Source organism: Candoia aspera, chromosome 4 (genome assembly GCF_035149785.1).
Source record: "Candoia aspera isolate rCanAsp1 chromosome 4, rCanAsp1.hap2, whole genome shotgun sequence".
Taxonomy (NCBI): domain Eukaryota; kingdom Metazoa; phylum Chordata; class Lepidosauria; order Squamata; family Boidae; genus Candoia; species Candoia aspera.
In genome coordinates, this window is record NC_086156.1 from 26,804,717 (window position 1) to 26,823,062 (window position 18,346).

Below are 18,346 nucleotides of genomic sequence, written 5' to 3' on the forward strand. Positions count from 1 at the left end.
ACTTAAAATGTAGAATTACTTCAACATAGTTTAAATACATATATTGGGTTGTCTACTGCATGTCATTTATAATTAATTTTTTTAACAAGCCTCTAATGAGCTATAGCGAACATTTTAAGAGCAGTTTTGACTCTGATTGTATTATGAGAGGCCTAGAACACATCACATAAGCTTTCCTCACCAGCTCAAACCTTTGGGAAATCTAATTTTTTTAAAGTGAAAGGAAATTGACCTGAGTCATAAATAATGAGCGTATGGTGAAAACTGAAATTTGTAGTTGGTTCCATATTTAGTTTTATACTGTATGATGTATAAGGAACTCTTTCTTGTTTGGTGGCCCAGTGCCTTGAAATATCATAATGCATGAAGAGCTATCAGATTGTTTCTAAATTTGTTTATGAGGTTCTGAATTCTGAGCGTAGTTTGTCACTAGTGGTTTGGACAGGAATAACTTAATTTACTACGAAGTCCTAACATTAATTTTATCCCTGAACTTGAACTACTCTGGCCAAAATCCAAAGAACTCTAATATTAGCTCAAGGAGGGTTTAAACTTCTGTTTTGTTTTGTTTTTTCAAATAGTGATATTACTCTAGTCCCATTTTTCATGACAGTATTTCCTGAAATTTTCTTCAACTTTGAAGAAGCAGTGGATATGTCAAAGAAATGGACATTTGGATCAAATTTAAAGCTTGAATGTTAATTTTTTTAAGTCCTAAATACCTACATTCAAGTTTTGTGAATTGACTATCTTAGTTCATATGAACCTGTCCAAGTGTCAAGGTCATTAAAGTTCTCTGGCTTGTGTTTTTTTTAGCATGTATTAAGCCTGGTAAAATAAGCCTTTTTCTGTTGTTGTTGTTTTTTTGCTAGATACTGAAAACCTATGCAGAAAGTCTAATCATAACCTTGATGCTGCTAGTTTGAATGAAGCTTTGTATTATTATATATATTGCTGTGTTAGTAGTATGCAATTTTGTATATATTGTTATAACATAGGATGCAAATAATTGCAAACTAATAAATAATTTTGCACTCTTAGCATAGTTGTTGTATAGGTCTGAATGATTCTGTGGCTCATGACTCAGAGAACAGATTTAAGGTTCAAACAGTTCAGTGGTGGGTGTGGATAGAATAGTTGCTTACGGAAGTATGCCTCATGAGTTATGTGTTTTGCCACATAAATTAGCCTATTTGCAATTAGAAGTAGTACTTGTTTTTGGTGGCTGCCATGCTGATTACACAGACAGATTACAGGTGCAAAAAGCACTCGGTTGGGTTTCTGCAACATATAACGTTAAAAATGTAGTTGGTTAGTTTGTGGTTTAATTGCTGTAGAAATCCAGTCAGTGTGGTTTGTTTACAATTCCATATATTGTATGAGATAATTAACCCATAGTTTAGCTACCCGTGGGGTAGAGTGTTGCATGAATGCAGCTATGTCACACATAATGCATACGTAAAACAAGTTAACTAAGGCAGCTATCATATTTATTTTTTCATGTTTATTTTGTTAATAGTTGTAGATTGTGTTAACCATATATCAGTCATTGTAAAAAGAACATTATGTAAAGACTACTTCCATTTTTTTTCTGCAGAAAGCCTATTGGGTGTATTAGTTGGGAGGGAAAAGACCCCCTTTCCCTGGCATTTACTGAACTAGGATAGCGAATTTACCTCAAAGAAAATTTTATACACCATATATGGTGCTGTTAACTTGGTGGATTTAATAGCCTTAGTTGTCATATAGACTGTCATGGTGATAGTCTCACTATGGATGATGTTTAAGAAAAAAACCAAAAATATCCCTCGCTCCCTTACTAAGGAACTACATCCATGACTTTCTTCTGCTTTGTGTTCTGAACTTGAAACAAAATAGTGATTTCTACATACTTAGCAGGAAGGGTGGTAGCTATAAAAAGAATGGTTTGCAATTGTTCTGTTTAGAAGCCTGATCAGAATTGAGCCTGCTTATTGCCTTTCACGGGGGAAAGAAAAATAGAAACTTCCTTAGGCCAAAAACCTATAATTACATTTTTTTTTTCTCCTCCCTCAAAATATTGGGAGTTTTTATGCTCTTTTCCTCCAATCTTAGTTATCACTCCATAAAATATTTAGGTTGTGAAGAAAGGAGGTAGATTTCATCAAAGTTAAAAATATGTCGGAAGTCATAATGACAGTGGGAACATGCACAATATTAATGTGTATATTAAATTCACCATAATCCCAAACTTTCCCATAGCCTGAGATGGGGAGAAATGTGCCTTGCATTCTCAATTTGCGTTTTAGAGTTGATGGATAGTTTAGATAGCACGTTTTTGTTTTGCTTTTCTATTTTGAAGAAGAATTTTCAAGGCAGTTTTCTTCTTACCTGGTCTCACATTTTAGGTAGTAATTATTTTGTAATTGCAATATAATATTATACTGTTGAGATTCAGCTATAGGAAGCAAGAATTTGCTAATTGTTTTCCAGGGGTTGGGAGGGGGAGAAATTACAAGTTGATATTTGTGCAAAATATTTGGTAGATATTGTAGTTATTTGTGCAAAATATATAACACATTATGCTCACTCCTAATATACAAATATACTTCAGAATATGAATCATTCCATTTGATTTGCATGAACTGAACTTTTTTTTATGCATCTGTAAATGCAGCTTCAAGATCATGGACAATAGTGAAATTTACAAAAGCAGCAGAAAATCAAACACAATAAAAAGGCAGTAAAAAGCACTAGGACAGGACCAGTGACAATTCTTGGTCCAGCCAATGCACATAACTGGATTGTGACTTCCTTAGGAGTGCCACCATTGTAAAGGCCTTTTCTCTTTCTAGTACCTATAATCATGATATAAATAGTAGTTTTTCTTTCATTAGATATGTTTCATAAAATGTTCATAGAATTTTAGTTGATGAAGAAGAGGGGAATTTTAAGATAGCAGAAAGCAAGAGGAGGCTGTTATGTAAAAAAGTTATCTTATTGTTACAGTGCAACAGCATTATAGTTACCTGAATCTTACTTTGGAACCAGATATTCTGACTTTTCAGATTTCCCCTCCCCCCCCAGGTTTCCAATTATATTAGAAATGTAATCATAGTATCACTGTAATACATGCTCTTTTTCTGCTAATAAAATAGCCAATTAAATACATCTACAGTATACTTGCAGTTAAAAGAACATTAGATGATATTGTAAAGAATTTAATTTCAGGGTGGATAAAATATTTTCAAAAGCATAAATTGCATTGTTTGAATTTAAATCAGATTTTTAAAAACATTTTTTTTTCAAAATGAGAAGTTAACTGGCCTCTCAAAAATGCAAAGATAAAGTCAGTTAAGATTTTGAGATGATAGAGGTAGATCTGGACAAGGAAGAAGATTTGGATATAAATGGGTATATAAAAGGTATAGAGGAGGAGGACAGAAAATTTTAAAAAGTGAACAAAACACATTTTTGCATATTTATTTGCAGGAAAAAAATTCTGGTCCTAAATTATACCCTCTGTCAACTAAAAGTAAAGCATAATTATGACAGTAGGCTATAATAGCCCCAATTAAAATAATGAAATTTCTGTCCTTTTGGGTAAAAGAGACAAAGACATAGAAAGCAAATGCATGTGGTTATTTTTTGTAAAAATATATTATTGTGGAAGAAAATTAACAAGGTCAATTTAATAATTTCAAGACTGTATATCCCCTTCTTGGTGGTCCAACCAGCATTCCTTTCCCCCCTCTCCCAAAAATCTAATTTGAAAAAAAAAATGACTAAATAAATACTTAATCTGGTTTATGCCTTACAAAATGAACACTGCATCTCTTCAGTACTAAAGAATGTGTATTTAGGTCATATCAAACAACAAGAATGCATTTTACTAGAAACAATTATAGAATTTTTGCTCAATAGTTGATAAATTTCTATTTAAATAATTAAATTGAGTCTCGCTCATGTTTAAATCATGATTTTAACCATAAGTTAAATTAATTTGATTTAGTATAAATCCATTTTGCTTAACTTGAAAAATTTTTAGAAAACCATTTTTTTGTCATAAAGAGATCAGATGTGCTTTAGAAAAGTTTTATTAGTTAGCTAATTGTAACGGAGCCTTTGACTGAATTAATAGTTTGTCTCTCATCCACATATTCTGAGAAATTGTAGTGAGTCTATTGCTAAAAATGGCATTTCCGTGGTATGTTTTCCCCAATCCATGAGTAGCTTCCATATTGAATAAGTGAGAATGTCTTATCAGTATGGTATCTTTTTTATGCATTCTGGCAGAATGGCTCAGAAAGTGGAGGTAGAAAAACTTGCAGATATGTGGGTTTCATAGAATATGTCATCTGAGTAAAGAGTTATTTTTAGATAGTTTATTGCATTAAGAAAATATGAAGATAAAACTGTAGGTGTGCTGAGAGAAACTCACTTCACAGGGTTGTTGTGGGGAAAATAGGAGGAAGGAGTAGGAGGTATATTCACTGCCTTGAGTTATTATAATAAAGGCAGGATAAAAATAAATTTAAAAACCTGACAAGATCCCATAGCTCTTAACATTAGGCTTTATTTTTAAAATAAATTTACTGTTTGTCTAAGTACCTAGGTATCACAACTGTTATAACTTTGGAAACAATATTGTTTTCCGGAATATTTACGGTTTAAAAGGATGAGAACCTCTAGGATTATCAGTTCATTTGAAGGGGAAATTAGAGTCAGGTGTTTCGGTCAATGGGGTGATAATCAGGTATGTGTGTGGGAGGTCAGAATACTGGGTATATGCTATCAAAGTCTGATCTTCACAACACAGGTATGTGGAAGTGTGTCATGGCTCAAATAAAGGAAATTTCTGCGGACCTCCAAAAACCAGTTGTTGATGCTTACCAGACTGGAAAAAGTTGCAAAACTCTTTCAAAGGACTCCACCAGTCCACTGTCAGGCAGATAATGTGCAAATAGAGGCAATTCAATACAATTGTTGCCCCCCTCAGAAGTGGCTGACCAACCAAGATCACACCAAAAGCAAGGCAGCTAATTTCTGGGAGGGCTCAAAGAAGCCCAGGGTAATTAATCTCTAAAGAACTAAAGGCCTGTCTTATATTAGCGAATGTCAGTGTTCATGCGACCACCATCATCAGAACACTGAACAACAGCAGTGTTCATGGCAGGGTTGCAAGGAGAAAGCCACTACTGTCCAGAACAAACATTGCTGCCTGTTTGCAGTTTGTGAAAGACCATATGAATAAGCCAAAAGGCTATTGTAAAAATGTTCTGTGAATGGATGAGACCAAAATAGAACTTTTTGACTTGAATGAAAACCATTCTGTTTGGCGCAAGGCAAACACTGCATTCTAGCATAAGAACCTTATTCCATCTGTGAAACGTGGTGGTGGCACTATCTTGGTTTGGGCCTGCTTTGCTGCCTCTGGACCAGGTCAGCTTGCCATGATTGATGGAACGATGAATTCTGAATTGTACCAGCAAATTCTACAGGAAAATGTCAGGGTGTCTATCTATGAACTGAAGCTCAAGAGAAGGGGGGTCATGTAACAAGACAACACACAAAACACACAAGTCGTACCACCGAAGCATGGCTAAAGCAGAAGAAAGCTAATGTTTTGGAATGGCCAAGTCAAAGTCCTGACCTTAATTCTATAGAAACACTGTGGAAGGACCTGAAGTGGGCAGTTTATGTGAAGAAGCCTACCAACATCCCTGAGTTGGTGCTGTCCTATAAGGAGGAATGGGCTAAAGTGCCTTTAAGCCAATGTACGGGACTGATCAACAGTTATCGGAAATGTTTAGTTGGAGTTATTGCTGCCCAAAGGAAGCACACCAGTTACTGAAGGCAAAGGTTCACATAGTTTTGTCACACACAAATATGTAGCTTTGGATTATTTTCCTCAATAAATAAATGAACAAGTATAATACTTTTGACTCTTTTGTTTAATTTGGTTCTCCTTATTTAGTTTCAGGACTTGTGTGGAAAACAGATAATGTTTTAGGTCATATTTATGCAGAAATACTGAAAATTCAAAAGGGTTCACAAACTTTTTAGCACCAGAGTAGCATAGACTCAAACCATGCTATCATGAAGAGTTCTTCTCCCTTATAAAACCGGTAAGAAGGTAAGCCACATGCAGACTTGATTTAAGAGTTGTGTTGTTCAGTATATCAAAATGCCTGCTATCAAAAGAAATAGCACAGAAGCTTAGATTTTAAACAGAAGTATCTAAAAGAGGGAAGGATGATAAAGAAACTTCCCAGTTAAGTGTTTTTTTCCCAAGTTTATCATAACCATAGTCTGGTTGTAGCAGGCATGATATTTCTTCCATCATAATAGTAGTTCTAACTGCTGGAATTCCATTCTTGAGAGAGAGATTTAGAATGAGATTGCTTCTGAAAGAGATTGTTGCTGATTCATTGATTTTGTTGTGTAAATTGTCACATTGAAAACAAGGATGGAAAACTATAACGCTATACTTGCAGTCTTGCATATAACATGTTTTTGTTTCAGTGGACAGGCCAAAAGCCCAGCAAATTAGGACTTCTAATACCATAAGACGGACCTCTTCGTTGGATACAATAACAGGACCTTACCTCACAGGACAGTGGCCACGAGATCCCCATATACATTATCCTTCATGCATGAAGGACAAATCCACTCAGGTACATTTGAGAAGTCCATCACTGCTATTTAACTGCTGTCTAAATTCTAATGATGCAAGATGCATGCAGTCAATTGTGATTCATATGAAAAAAAAAGCTAGGTATGGAGGATAATGAAAAAGTAGATTCTGAAGATGCATACTGTTCTTTATGCTGATTTCTTGTTAAATAGAAGCACTTCTGTAGTTTATGCCTGCCTTTTCCATTCCTTCCTTTGTCTTTCCCTTCTCATTGTCCCATCCTCATTACTCTACCTGTATTTGATAAGGAAAAGGGATAGCTGTCATGTTTTACATTTGTCGGAGTACACAGTGTTGGAACACTCATTCTCTCTATGTCCCCACTACTGAATATTCCTGTTTTTCAGACATGGGAATGTATCTTCAATATTTTTGGTGATTTGGGAGCAGATACTCAACCGTTTCTTAACAGTAGCTTTCCTGTCTATACGGTTACAAAATAACAGATTGTAGTGCGTTGGATCTTAAATTTTCATAATATTTCTTAACATTATTTGAGTGGTTCTGTGGACAAACTCAAAACTTCTGAGCATCAGCAATAAAAACAGGATAGTATTTTTATGCTGCAGTAAAGGTACAGCATTTGGTTTATTCAGTTGGTAAGATTTGCCTCATGCTCTTAGAGCTTTCTGCTCATTGAAGGGCAACTTCATCCAATTATGGAAATACTTTAACATTTGAAGCATGATTAAGTCGGATGTGGATATATAATACATATTCTTAACCTAAATTTAGTCTGCTTGTTCAGACTGCATGGTAAAGTTACCAAACTTAGGAGCACACTATCTAAATGATGAGCATGTTACAATATTGATAAAATGGTTTTTATTAATAGAGGACTTTCTCATACATTCCATATCTTCTTATGTGCCCGCTTTCTTTCTATTTGGCTCTTGATAAATCTCTAAAGAACAGCACAAGGACAAGATGGGGGAAAAAGAGATGTCTTTGGTTGTTCTTTCAGGAAGGAAGCTTGTTGTTCCCTTGCTATGATGTTGACTTTTTTGTTATGAGTTCGATGCAGAATGCTAATTGTGGGCACATGTCTTTGGAAAAATTAGGTCTACTGTTGTCTGAGAAGAGGCCTTTTTTGAATTCAGAAAACATGGTATTTCTATCCTCTGTTATATTTGATCTATCTATAGTACCTATCTGTGTTTTTCTGATAGAGAAGAGAAACATGGAAGAATAGACACTTTATTTTGGTAACATACTTGACAGCGTTAAGCTAGTGGATTGTTTCCTTTTTCAGCCAGGGTTCCACGAGAGGTCGCCAGGGGTTCTGTGAGAGATTGTGAGTTTAAAAAACCCAAAACATTGTGTTTGAACATTAGCTGCGCAGCATTAGTGCTCACAGTGGTGGGAATTTTAAAAACTGAGCTGCTGGTTTGTTACTTTGCTGTTGTTGTAAGCATTGTACAATGTGTATTGTCTGGGTTAGAAGAGAACTATATTTTGAAGTTTTTGTATTTTTTGTGATTCTTAAGCGGGAATTCCCTGCAACCTGAAAAGGACTTTTCTAGGGTAAAATGGCTGAGAAAGGCTGGTTTAGGCCATTGTATTTTATTAAACTTGTATGCTGCCTATCAATGACTCTGGGCAGCTCACAACAATCAAAGAAATTACAATAACTGAATAGTTACTCACTTTCCAATATATGTGTTTAGGCAGTTTTTTGTAAGAAGAGTTTCAATAAATTATTTACTTTGGATGAAGCTACATTCGCTTCTCATTCGTGGTTGGTTTGTTATAGCTACAAATGTGTTGTAACTATTGCATTAATAGCTGCCATCACTACTACTACTAGAGAGAATTGAATTTTAAATTGAATTTCAGGTTTGGAGATAGCTCAATGGTAAAGAGTTTAGTTTGCATTCAAAAACTCTTAGGCTTAGTCTTTGCATTTTCAGTTAAGACTAGGATGGATATCTGTGGCCTTCCCAGCACCTCTCACTATTAGCCAAACTGGCTAAGGCAACTGCAGTTTGCAGTTCAACATCATCAGGATAGCTATAGGTGCCCCATTCCTGAGCTAGAGTAATAGCAGGGATAGTGCTGCCAGCTAGAATAGACAATATGTATGTCCTCTTGTTAGATAGCTTCCTGTGTAGAACAATATTTCTCATTTAAAAAAATACTAGGAATGAACCCTCTGTATACCTTTCCTCTTTTTGATCACTTGCCATACCAGGTTCTTTGTGGGTTGTGGCATGCACATTGCAGATCAGTTCTTTGGATTTTTGATATTTTGCTAGACAATAAATAAACCAAATTTGATATGCTACAACTTGTACAGAAATTGTGATAAGCCTGCATTTTTGTGTGAAACAAAACTGTCCATTCTTTAGAATGATTAAGTTTCTTCCAGTAGGATATGGAAACATGCCAGTGTGACCACATGCTTTATACCTTTGGGGCATACGTCATACTCATTGACTCTGATGAATTAACAAGTGACTGTTCAATAACAGAGGAGCACAAAATGCAGACTTGCGGAAAAATCTGCCAAAGAGATTTTAATCCATTTTTGAAAATGTAAAAAAGAAATTCCCTATATGATAGAATTAAATCAGAATCCAGTCTTCACTTCCAAACGTAGAATTTTTTCAGTAGTTAAATAGGCTCCCTGAGGCACTCAGTCAACAAAGCTAATTGTTCATCTACATTCTTCCCCTTAGCACCTACTTTAGCAGGCATTTTAACAGCAGCAGGTATGCCCTGCCTCTGGAAAGAAAAAACCCAGCTACCCAGTGCAGACTCTACTTATTGCTAAGGAGTTGGTTTTTTGCTTACCAAAAAAGTGCTTAATAAAAAGCCATTATGCTATACCTAAGTACAGTATTGTGCTTGTAACTTCAGCATTATATATAAATATGCAACAAATACAACAAAAAGCACAAAACTGCCCCCCACCCAAAACCTGTTCTGCAACCAGTAAGCAGAACAGATTCAGAAAAACTTACAGAAGAATGGAAAGCAGACACCCAGGCATGCACCTAGAGATCTAGCCACAGAAGTTAAATAGAATCAAAACTTAGTGGCTCAGGAAGATGAGAGCATAGCTCACTAATGCTCTCAACATAATACAGAATCTTCTGTTTGGGCATTTTAAAATGCCCTATGGAAGCTCAATTCTACAACACAGAGAAAACAGAAAGCTCAAATTAAACCAATGTTCTCTTTATATTTACACAACCTCAAAAGTATTAGCAATACTTGTATATGAAGAATCGTACTGTGTCCATGCACCCATTCATATATATTTGGTACCTTAGTTTTTGACTCCTGGCGACTGCCTGGACAAGTCCCTGCAGTTTTCTTGACAGGGTTTTTTTAGTAGTGGTTTGCCATTGCCTCCTTCCTAGGGCGGAGAGAGTGTGGCCGGCCCAAGGTCACCCAGCTGGCTTTGTGCCTATGGCTGGACTAGAACTCATGGTCTCCTGGTTCCTAGCCTGATGCCTTAACCACTACACCAAACTGACTTTCTACCCATTCATTACCTGTCTGCAAAGTAAAACACAGTTGAAGATACACAAGCACATTGATATGTACTTTAATTTCCCCAAATAATTTTTTAAAAAAGTTACGTGGCAGTCAGGCATCTTGTGTTTATCTGCTACTTTCTTCTCAACACTTTACCCTGATATCCACTGTATCCAATTTAAACCAATAGAAGTAGGGATATGAGTTTTTGTTGCCTTACTAGTTAGGATGGGAAATATATAAAAAAACAATTCGGTTGAAACCACAAAACAGCAGTTAATAGTTCCTAGATTAGTTGAAGACTTAAAATAACATTGTTTGAAATAACCAAATGTGTGTTTGTTCCAGTCTTATTTCAGAATTCGCAATCCATGCATGATTTGCCTTGAGCTTGGAATACTTGAACTGACTTTCTTGACATTGGAATGTTTCGCGTATCCCAATTGCATAGCCTTTTTAATAGGATATTAAAATGTTAATCTCTGGTTTTACTATGAGTATGGTTATTATTTTATTACTGTAAATACAGAACACATTGATAGTAGTATCCTAGTGGGGACATGAGACTTATAGAAATAAAATTGCAAATAAAAAAGTTTCAAGATAGTTGAAGGTTATTTTGTTCTGTACTTCATTTCAAATATATCTTATTTGGCATCTCTTGTTTAGTGGTATCTAATCTTTTTATGTTATTCAGAGTCTGAATAGACGGTTCCCTATTTCCAGTCTTTATACAATATGGTATACAGCATCATCTTGCTTAATATTGAAAAAAGTTACAAATTTTAAAGCACGCTTTTATGTACAGAAGTACAACTTTTCTGTATAACTTTTCTGTACAGAATTAATTATAAGGAGAAAAACATTTCTTTTCAAACATAGTATTTAAGAAAGATTCAGTGGGCTTTCTATGCATTTCTCTTGGTACTAACTACTTGATGAAGTGGGATTATGTCATTTTATTATATTGCTATATCAACAAAAGTAGTACTAATTCTGATAGTATGTTAGTTGCTATGGGGTTCTGGGAGTAGTGTGTAAAATGTTTCAAGCTCAAAGTGCTCCATTTTAAATTATGAATATTCTGGTCTTAGTTTGAAACCGCTGTTCCAACCTTACCAGAAGTGTTCAGCTCAGAACACCTGTTTCAAAACTAAACAAAGCTGTTTGAGTGGTCATAATATGATAATACCAGAATATTTCCAGTTCAGTTACAACAACCTATTTTGAGCTCAAAGCAACTGTTTCAAATGTGAGATGTTTTGCATATCCTTAGATTCAGTTCTTTTTGTTATCTGTGTACCTTTCTAGAAGTTAAAAGAAGGATGTTTCAAGAGACACATACATTCATACATCAATAAATGTGTATATGTTGCCACATTTATTAGCATTATTGAGCTCTTACTGGTTAGATTATTGAACTTTTATGTAGTTCATAGATACGTATTTAAATCATAATATCCAAGCTAGCCATGAGCAACAAGTGCAGTAAAAAAAATCCACATAACAAGTAATAAAATACATAAAATTTCAGTAAGAACAGATAGATTAACAAACACATTCAAGTATGAGTATGCAGAATTCACCTAGTCCAGTCCAGGAGAACTGCAAATCATTTCAGAGGCAATATAATTTGAGTTGCTGCCCACATCATCACGTATGGGGGGAAAATTTCTAGACTGTTAGAAATTGGTGTAGGGATTTTCAGACTATGTTCCTTGATTCTTTAGTTTTTTAAATATCCATAACTTTGTAGCTTGGAGACAGAATGAAATAAATTCTATAGCAATAGTAATTCCAAGGATGGGGACACTTTTGTCAAATGTCAAACAGATTGATTTAGGGATATGGAGTGCTAAAAAAAAAGTGCTTGTAAGAATGGTGACACTTCTTCCTGAAAACAGTACAGCTGGTCATGGGAAATGAAAATGATACACAGCTGGCCTTTTGCATAAACTCAGTTGATAGGTGACATCAGCTAGCTTCTGCAGATCACAGAACATCACAATATTGCTCAAGGTGAGAGACTGGGGAACAAGTTGGCTGGATGGTAAAACTCAAGACCTCTCTCCACCCTGCAAGACGCTACAGTTGAATGATGGTCTGATTGTTGGTAAATTATTGTAATAATTGTATTCTGTTTCTTCTTAATATCAAAATATTCAGATATAATTTTAATTAATTTTGAATTGGTTGTAGTTCTGCACCATATACAACTTCTCCAAAATTTTTAGGGAAAATTTAATTTGCATTTAATGATTGTGGCATGTGAAGTATATAACATTTAGGGAAAATGGTAAAGAACCCTGCTGTGTGAATTGAGTTGTATGATAACAAAAATCACCTCATAACATTTAAAGTACTGTTCCCTTGTTTTGGAAGACAGTTTTCTTCTGAGGGGCACCATTCTTTGATCAATCTGTCTGCCATATATATAATAGTATAAGTGGTTGTTCAACTTGAATAGCCAACTGGATGCCCTTCAGATTTTTGAGCTGTAGCTTCAGTCAGCATACCAGTGGTCAGGACTATGGGAGTTGTAGTCAGGAAATGCTGTAGGTAATGAACTGTTAGCTTGTCTCGTTTTATAAGAATCCATTATAATATGCAATTTCCCCATACATTCTCACAGATAATTAAGCATATGAGCTGTATTCTATGCTAATTTAAATCACAATTTCTGTTAAAAAATAAACTTAAAGAATTCTGCAATTCTCTAAAGTTTAACAAATGTATTATTGCATACAGGTAGTCCTTGATTTATGACTGTTTAATGACAGTTTGAAGTTATGGCAGCCTTGGAATGGGTGCTTTTTGGGCTGTAAGCCACTTCCAAGCATCACAAAACATTACACACACACACACCCCGCAGTCACATGATCGCATTTTGGGCCCTTGGCAGGTGGCTTGCATTTATGTCCGGTTGCAGCATCCCGCAGCCACATGACTGCATTTTGCTGCTTTTTTGCTGTTTTCCGGCAAAAATCATAGGAATGGTCGTAAAATTGGTTCCGGTCATGCGATGACTCAACTTAACTGCAATGACTTACGATGGAAATTCCAGTCCCAATTGTAATCGTAAGTTGAGGACTGCCTATACATTTTGTAGTGGGAATTAAAATGAAAAGTGTCAGTAAGTGCCTTCTCTGAGACTACTTCTATCTTTAAAGCAATTCTCATCACCATTGAACAGTGCTTATAATTTGCAGATTTGTGTATTAGTGCTTGGCAATTGATTCTTGAGTACACAGTGTATTGTGAGCTGTAGCTCTTTGGAAATAAGCTCGCTAACTCTTCCCTTTCTTCTTACTCTAAAGATCAAAAGCTTTAGAGTCCTGGAGGTTAGGACTCTAGTAGGTCCTTACCTCCTAACCCAGTAGGTTAAAGATGGGGGGCTCTGTTAACTACAGAAGGCATATTGGAAACTATTAAAATATCCATTCCAATTCATCATGTAATACCATTGCTATGGTATGTGGCTATCTTAGTGCCCCCAAATCCATGGATGTGACCGTCAGAATCCCTGCAAAAGTTGTTGCCAAATAGTTATTTTAAATGTATAACAGAAGCCAACTTGTAAGCTTTAATATAGATACTTCAATATATAGCAAGTAAAAATGAATTGTGTTTAATTACATTTTGATTTATTTTATTTAATTCCAATACAGCTTTTGTTCTGGTATTGCCCAGTTCTTTGCCTTGGTCCTGTTCACTTTTCATAGTTCAGCCTCCAGAATGCTATTAGAAGCAAATGTGACACTCTGCCTGAAAGATGCTGGCCATCCCTGCCTTAAGAGCTCTCCTCAGCCTGCGTGCTCTCCAGAAGTTTAGGTCAACGCTGGAGTCCTTGGTGCTCCCTGAGCTTGGTTGTTTGCTTGCAGATGTTTCATTACCCAACTAGGTAACATCATGACTCCACAGTTCAACCCTGAGCTGTACATATTTCCTTCTATTGTGGTCAACTCTTAAAATTCTTACCAATAGCTATGCTGATTGAGGATTATAGGAGTTGCAGAAATGATAGGTATACAAAATTTCAAAGGTGGAACTGATAACTGAGCACATTAATGAATAAAATGATGTGAAAATCTTTCATGGCCCTAATTAATTTTTGAAAGTAACTCAGTAATATTGAAACTGACAAAACCTAAGAAGGGTCATGAAATAATACACTGCTGTGAAAGAATCCTCCTGCTGATCATATAAATACTGGAGTTCTGTTTTTGCAGCAGATAATAAAAGAAGACCATAAGATACATACCTGAAGTAGGGAGTTAAAATATAAAACCTTCAATTTGGATATTGGTGCAATGGAATTATTTTTATCTTTATATTTCTAGTGTATTCTAGTTTACTGCACTTCAGTACTAAAAATGAAATAGCTTCAGAAATCAAGATTTGCACTTGCTTCTACTGTAATATATTGCTTGCACTTGTAAAACCTGTTTGTGAAATTAATACTACAGAACTGTTAAACTCTTCCCTGAACAACTGAGCCAGAAGTCAATGGCATTTGATCTGTTGCTATTTCCTGACCTTCCTTGCTTTGTGACTCATTATGAGTGAATACTTGTTGCTGAATTTAATGCGGTTGAAAATACTAGCAAGATGGTAGGGTTGCTTAGTTGTGTCTCTTAAATATAACCAGTCAGGTGCAAAATAGTGATTCTGGAACCATATAGCAATTGTAGATTATCTAGGAACCCATGAACAGATTTCAGTATACTTTCTGTCTGCCCTTATTATATAACAATTAAATATCTTGTATTTAGGCTGTTTGATTTCCTACATTCATCTTTCCTTTCTTACTCAGTCTCCTATTACATACCACTACATCTGTGCTGGTTCTTTTAATAGAGTTATAAGAGAGAGAGCAAAAGAGAAAAAGTAAGCCAATTCATAAAAAGGCTAGCATGCCTCATGTGTTCCTTAGTTGGGACAGCAGTGTTATGGTGGTTTCTTTTAAGCTTACATGTCCTTTTATTATCTGCAGAAAGCAAAATACTGGAGTCCTTTTATTGTTGTAATGTATCTTGCTATAGGTATCAATCTGGATGGTTGCTCTCTGTCATAGAAAGGCTAGTGTATATGTTTATTTGTCCAAAGATAAAGGAATTTTAGAGAAGGTGTTGATGATCTTATTTGGGGCAACATTTACAAGGTGAGAATTCAGCTTGCGGGTCTTTATAGTGCATAGTTTGTTGTTTGGAATTACGGGATTTAAATTATAGTAAATTCTTAAGTGTGTATTTGTATATGATTTAAACGATGTGCTGTAGTTAAAAATAAAGTGTGGAGAGAAACCTTTTACCTGTTTTTGGTAGAGAGTTGATATGGAGTGACAAGAAGTATAAAAATAGTGATCATCCTGCACACTGCAGGTAGCCCTCAGAACATCATGAGCAAAATGTCTATTACTATGGCATAATTTTAGTGTGTGTTCTTTTTAATCATGTTGATTGAAATGAATGTGTTTAGCCTCTGTGAGACTTACTGTATCCATATCCCATTTAAACTGCCACCAAAACACCTCCTCTCCAAAAGAGTTGTACATTTTTGACTCTGCCATTCAGACAGTATTATATCTCTAGAACATCTGTTGTGACTTCCATAATAAAAAGGGTTGCCTTCCCCTGCTTTAAGGAAATGTTTGCAAAGTGCCTTTAAATCCAAATGTAATATAATTGCTAAATAGTATTTGTTTGACTAACAAGTGGTAAAATAAAGAATAAGTGCCAAATTATACTTGTTGGTTTTCATTCATTTAGACACCTAGCTGTTGGGCAGAAGAGGTATTAGAAAAGAGATCACATCAGCGTTCAGCTTCATGGGGGAGCGCTGATCAACTAAAAGAAGTAAGTGCTTAACAATTTGGCAAAGAGCAGCAATCCCTCATGTCTCACAGTTGACACTAAATGCAGTTTGTTTATTGTGCCCCTTTTTGTGGGAGTGCACTCATGCTCATGCTCTCTGTCACAAGCTGCTGGTTTTAGGACTTAATGTCATGTGAGTGATAAAAAGAACATTGGGTAGTCAAAGTAGATCTCTGTGGTAAGACTGACACACAGGCAGTATTGCACTGTTATATCTTATCCAGTGCATTGTTCTGTACATAGATGTGTGATGAAAATTAAATCAGCCTCATTTATGTGAACACAGAAATCTCTCTGAAATGATCTTTAAAAGGAAACATAAAATCTACTAATGTAGGCTTTCATGGCTGGTATCTGTTGGGCAGTGTTGGGCTGCAGGGTTTAGTGACCTTGGCCTAGAAAACAGATTTCTTGATGTTTTGTCAGCAACTGTGACTGGCATCAAAAGAGGCGAAGTGGTCTCTAAATCAAAGTAGCATTGCAGACCACTTTGCCTCTGAAGATGCCAGCCACAGTTGCCACCGAAATGTCAGGAAGTCTGTTCTCTAGACCATGGTCACTAAACCCCGAGACCCAACACTGCCCAATAAAAAATCCCTTCTCAGACATTCTTGAGATCATTGGCGGAGCACAATTAATATTAGATCCAGTTAATGTATATGAGTCTGAATCTAGAGGGCTATTTCATGATGTTATGAAATTGGAGGAGTTGAAGAAGAACAATAGTGTCATGGTTATAAGGTCCAAGATCAGAAGATAATGTCCATTTAAACTGCTGAATAGATTCAAAACTGAAAAGCTTGAAGAATGGTGATTTTAAAAAAATGAAAGGTAATCTTGAATGCATTTCTTTATTTTTATATAGATGGCCACAAAATGTGCTGATTTCTTTTCCCTTTGGTTAATATGAGTACCTCTTCAAAAAACTACAAACTCTCTGGAACCAGGATTGTGATGGCTCACTCTAGTTAGTTGTTGTTGGTACCTGATTATTTTAAAATTAGTTTCAGCGAGCTATTTTAATTCACATACGAAAATGAACAGTAGCTGTCATTTTCTTTTAATAAGGTAGTTGTGATCCCATAGTTGCATTAGAGAATAGTAAGCCGGTATATTTGAGAATGCGTTGTGTTCTACATAAGAATATAGTAATGTGAGTATAACACTTTGGGAGTGGGGTATAGGAAAAGAAGACATGTTCAGAACTTTGGAAAAAAATCAAGTGGTTGGTAAGGTAGATAAAATAGGTGAATCACTTCATTATATTAATTCACTATACTGAAATAAGATATGATTGTGATTCTCAAATTACTTTTCAGGAATATGTTAAGCTGAATTTACACATATTAACTATGTAAAAGAGCATTTAAATTAGGATTACTATAAATTTTACAGAACAAACTAATAACAACCCATATTCATCTCTAGAGTATGATATTGTTATTTTGTATTCTGCTGCTCAAAGAAGAATCTCCCCTATTCAAAGCTGTTCTCTGTTTTATTCTGTCTTTTATTTGATTTTGTCTCTTTTTCCCATCAGATTGCCAAACTGAGGCAGCAGCTCCAGCGCAGTAAACAGAGTAGTCGTCACAATAAAGAAAAAGAACGTCAGTCACCTCTCCATGGCAACCATATAGCAATCAGTCAGACTCAGGTAACCACACCACTATGTTGTTCAGGCAGAATTTTTACGCCACAAAATTAGAAGTAATGTATTTTTTCAGTTCTGCATTCCTGTCTACCATCTAAAGATAGTTTGTTAATTCTAGGGAAAATTTACTCCAGTACAGTCAAACAACAAATAGAACTATTTGTTGAAAATAGTAGAAAAAATACTAAACATATTTAAAAGCAATTAAATCTGTAACTGATGTTACAACAGCATTAAAAAGTTTTTAAGGAACATTTTTATGTGGATAACTTAACGACATTATTCTTGAAAGTCTTAGAGAATTTATATAAAATACAACTTTTCTTGAATGTTTGTTGCAGATAACATGGATAACTATATCAACAAAGTCACAGCAATAATTTGACTGACTATACCTTTTTATGCTACTTATTTATATTTATCTGCAATTATGTTCTAATTTGAAGACGGAATAACTATTTAGAAATGTGTTGTGACTGTTACCTCTAATTACTAGGTTGGTTTGTTTTTGTGTGTCCCCTCCACTTTGGTTTGTTTATGTGTAGCATAGCAGATCACACTGAAGAAGTGTCAATGTTGGTGAAGTTTCATGAAAATTTTCCATTTTACTGCAGGGGCATAACTGAACTTTACTCTATAGTTACATAATTTTTGTCAAGGATG

The 18,346-nt window shown here is 35.3% G+C and overlaps 1 protein-coding gene across 3 annotated transcripts in view; it reads left to right on the forward strand.

Moving 5' to 3' along the window:
* GLCCI1 (glucocorticoid induced 1) overlaps positions 1 to 18,346 on the forward strand; it is a 40,489-nt gene that overhangs the window by 4,101 nt on the left and 18,042 nt on the right. For 2 of the 3 annotated variants that reach the window (XM_063303678.1, XM_063303680.1), the window contains exons 2-4: positions 6,505 to 6,656; positions 15,928 to 16,014; positions 17,573 to 17,686. In XM_063303678.1, coding sequence (XP_063159748.1) covers positions 6,505 to 6,656; positions 15,928 to 16,014; positions 17,573 to 17,686 — 353 coding nt within the window. The remainder of the gene's footprint in view (positions 1 to 6,504; positions 6,657 to 15,927; positions 16,015 to 17,572; positions 17,687 to 18,346) is intronic. The other variant, XM_063303679.1, reaches the window with a different exon arrangement.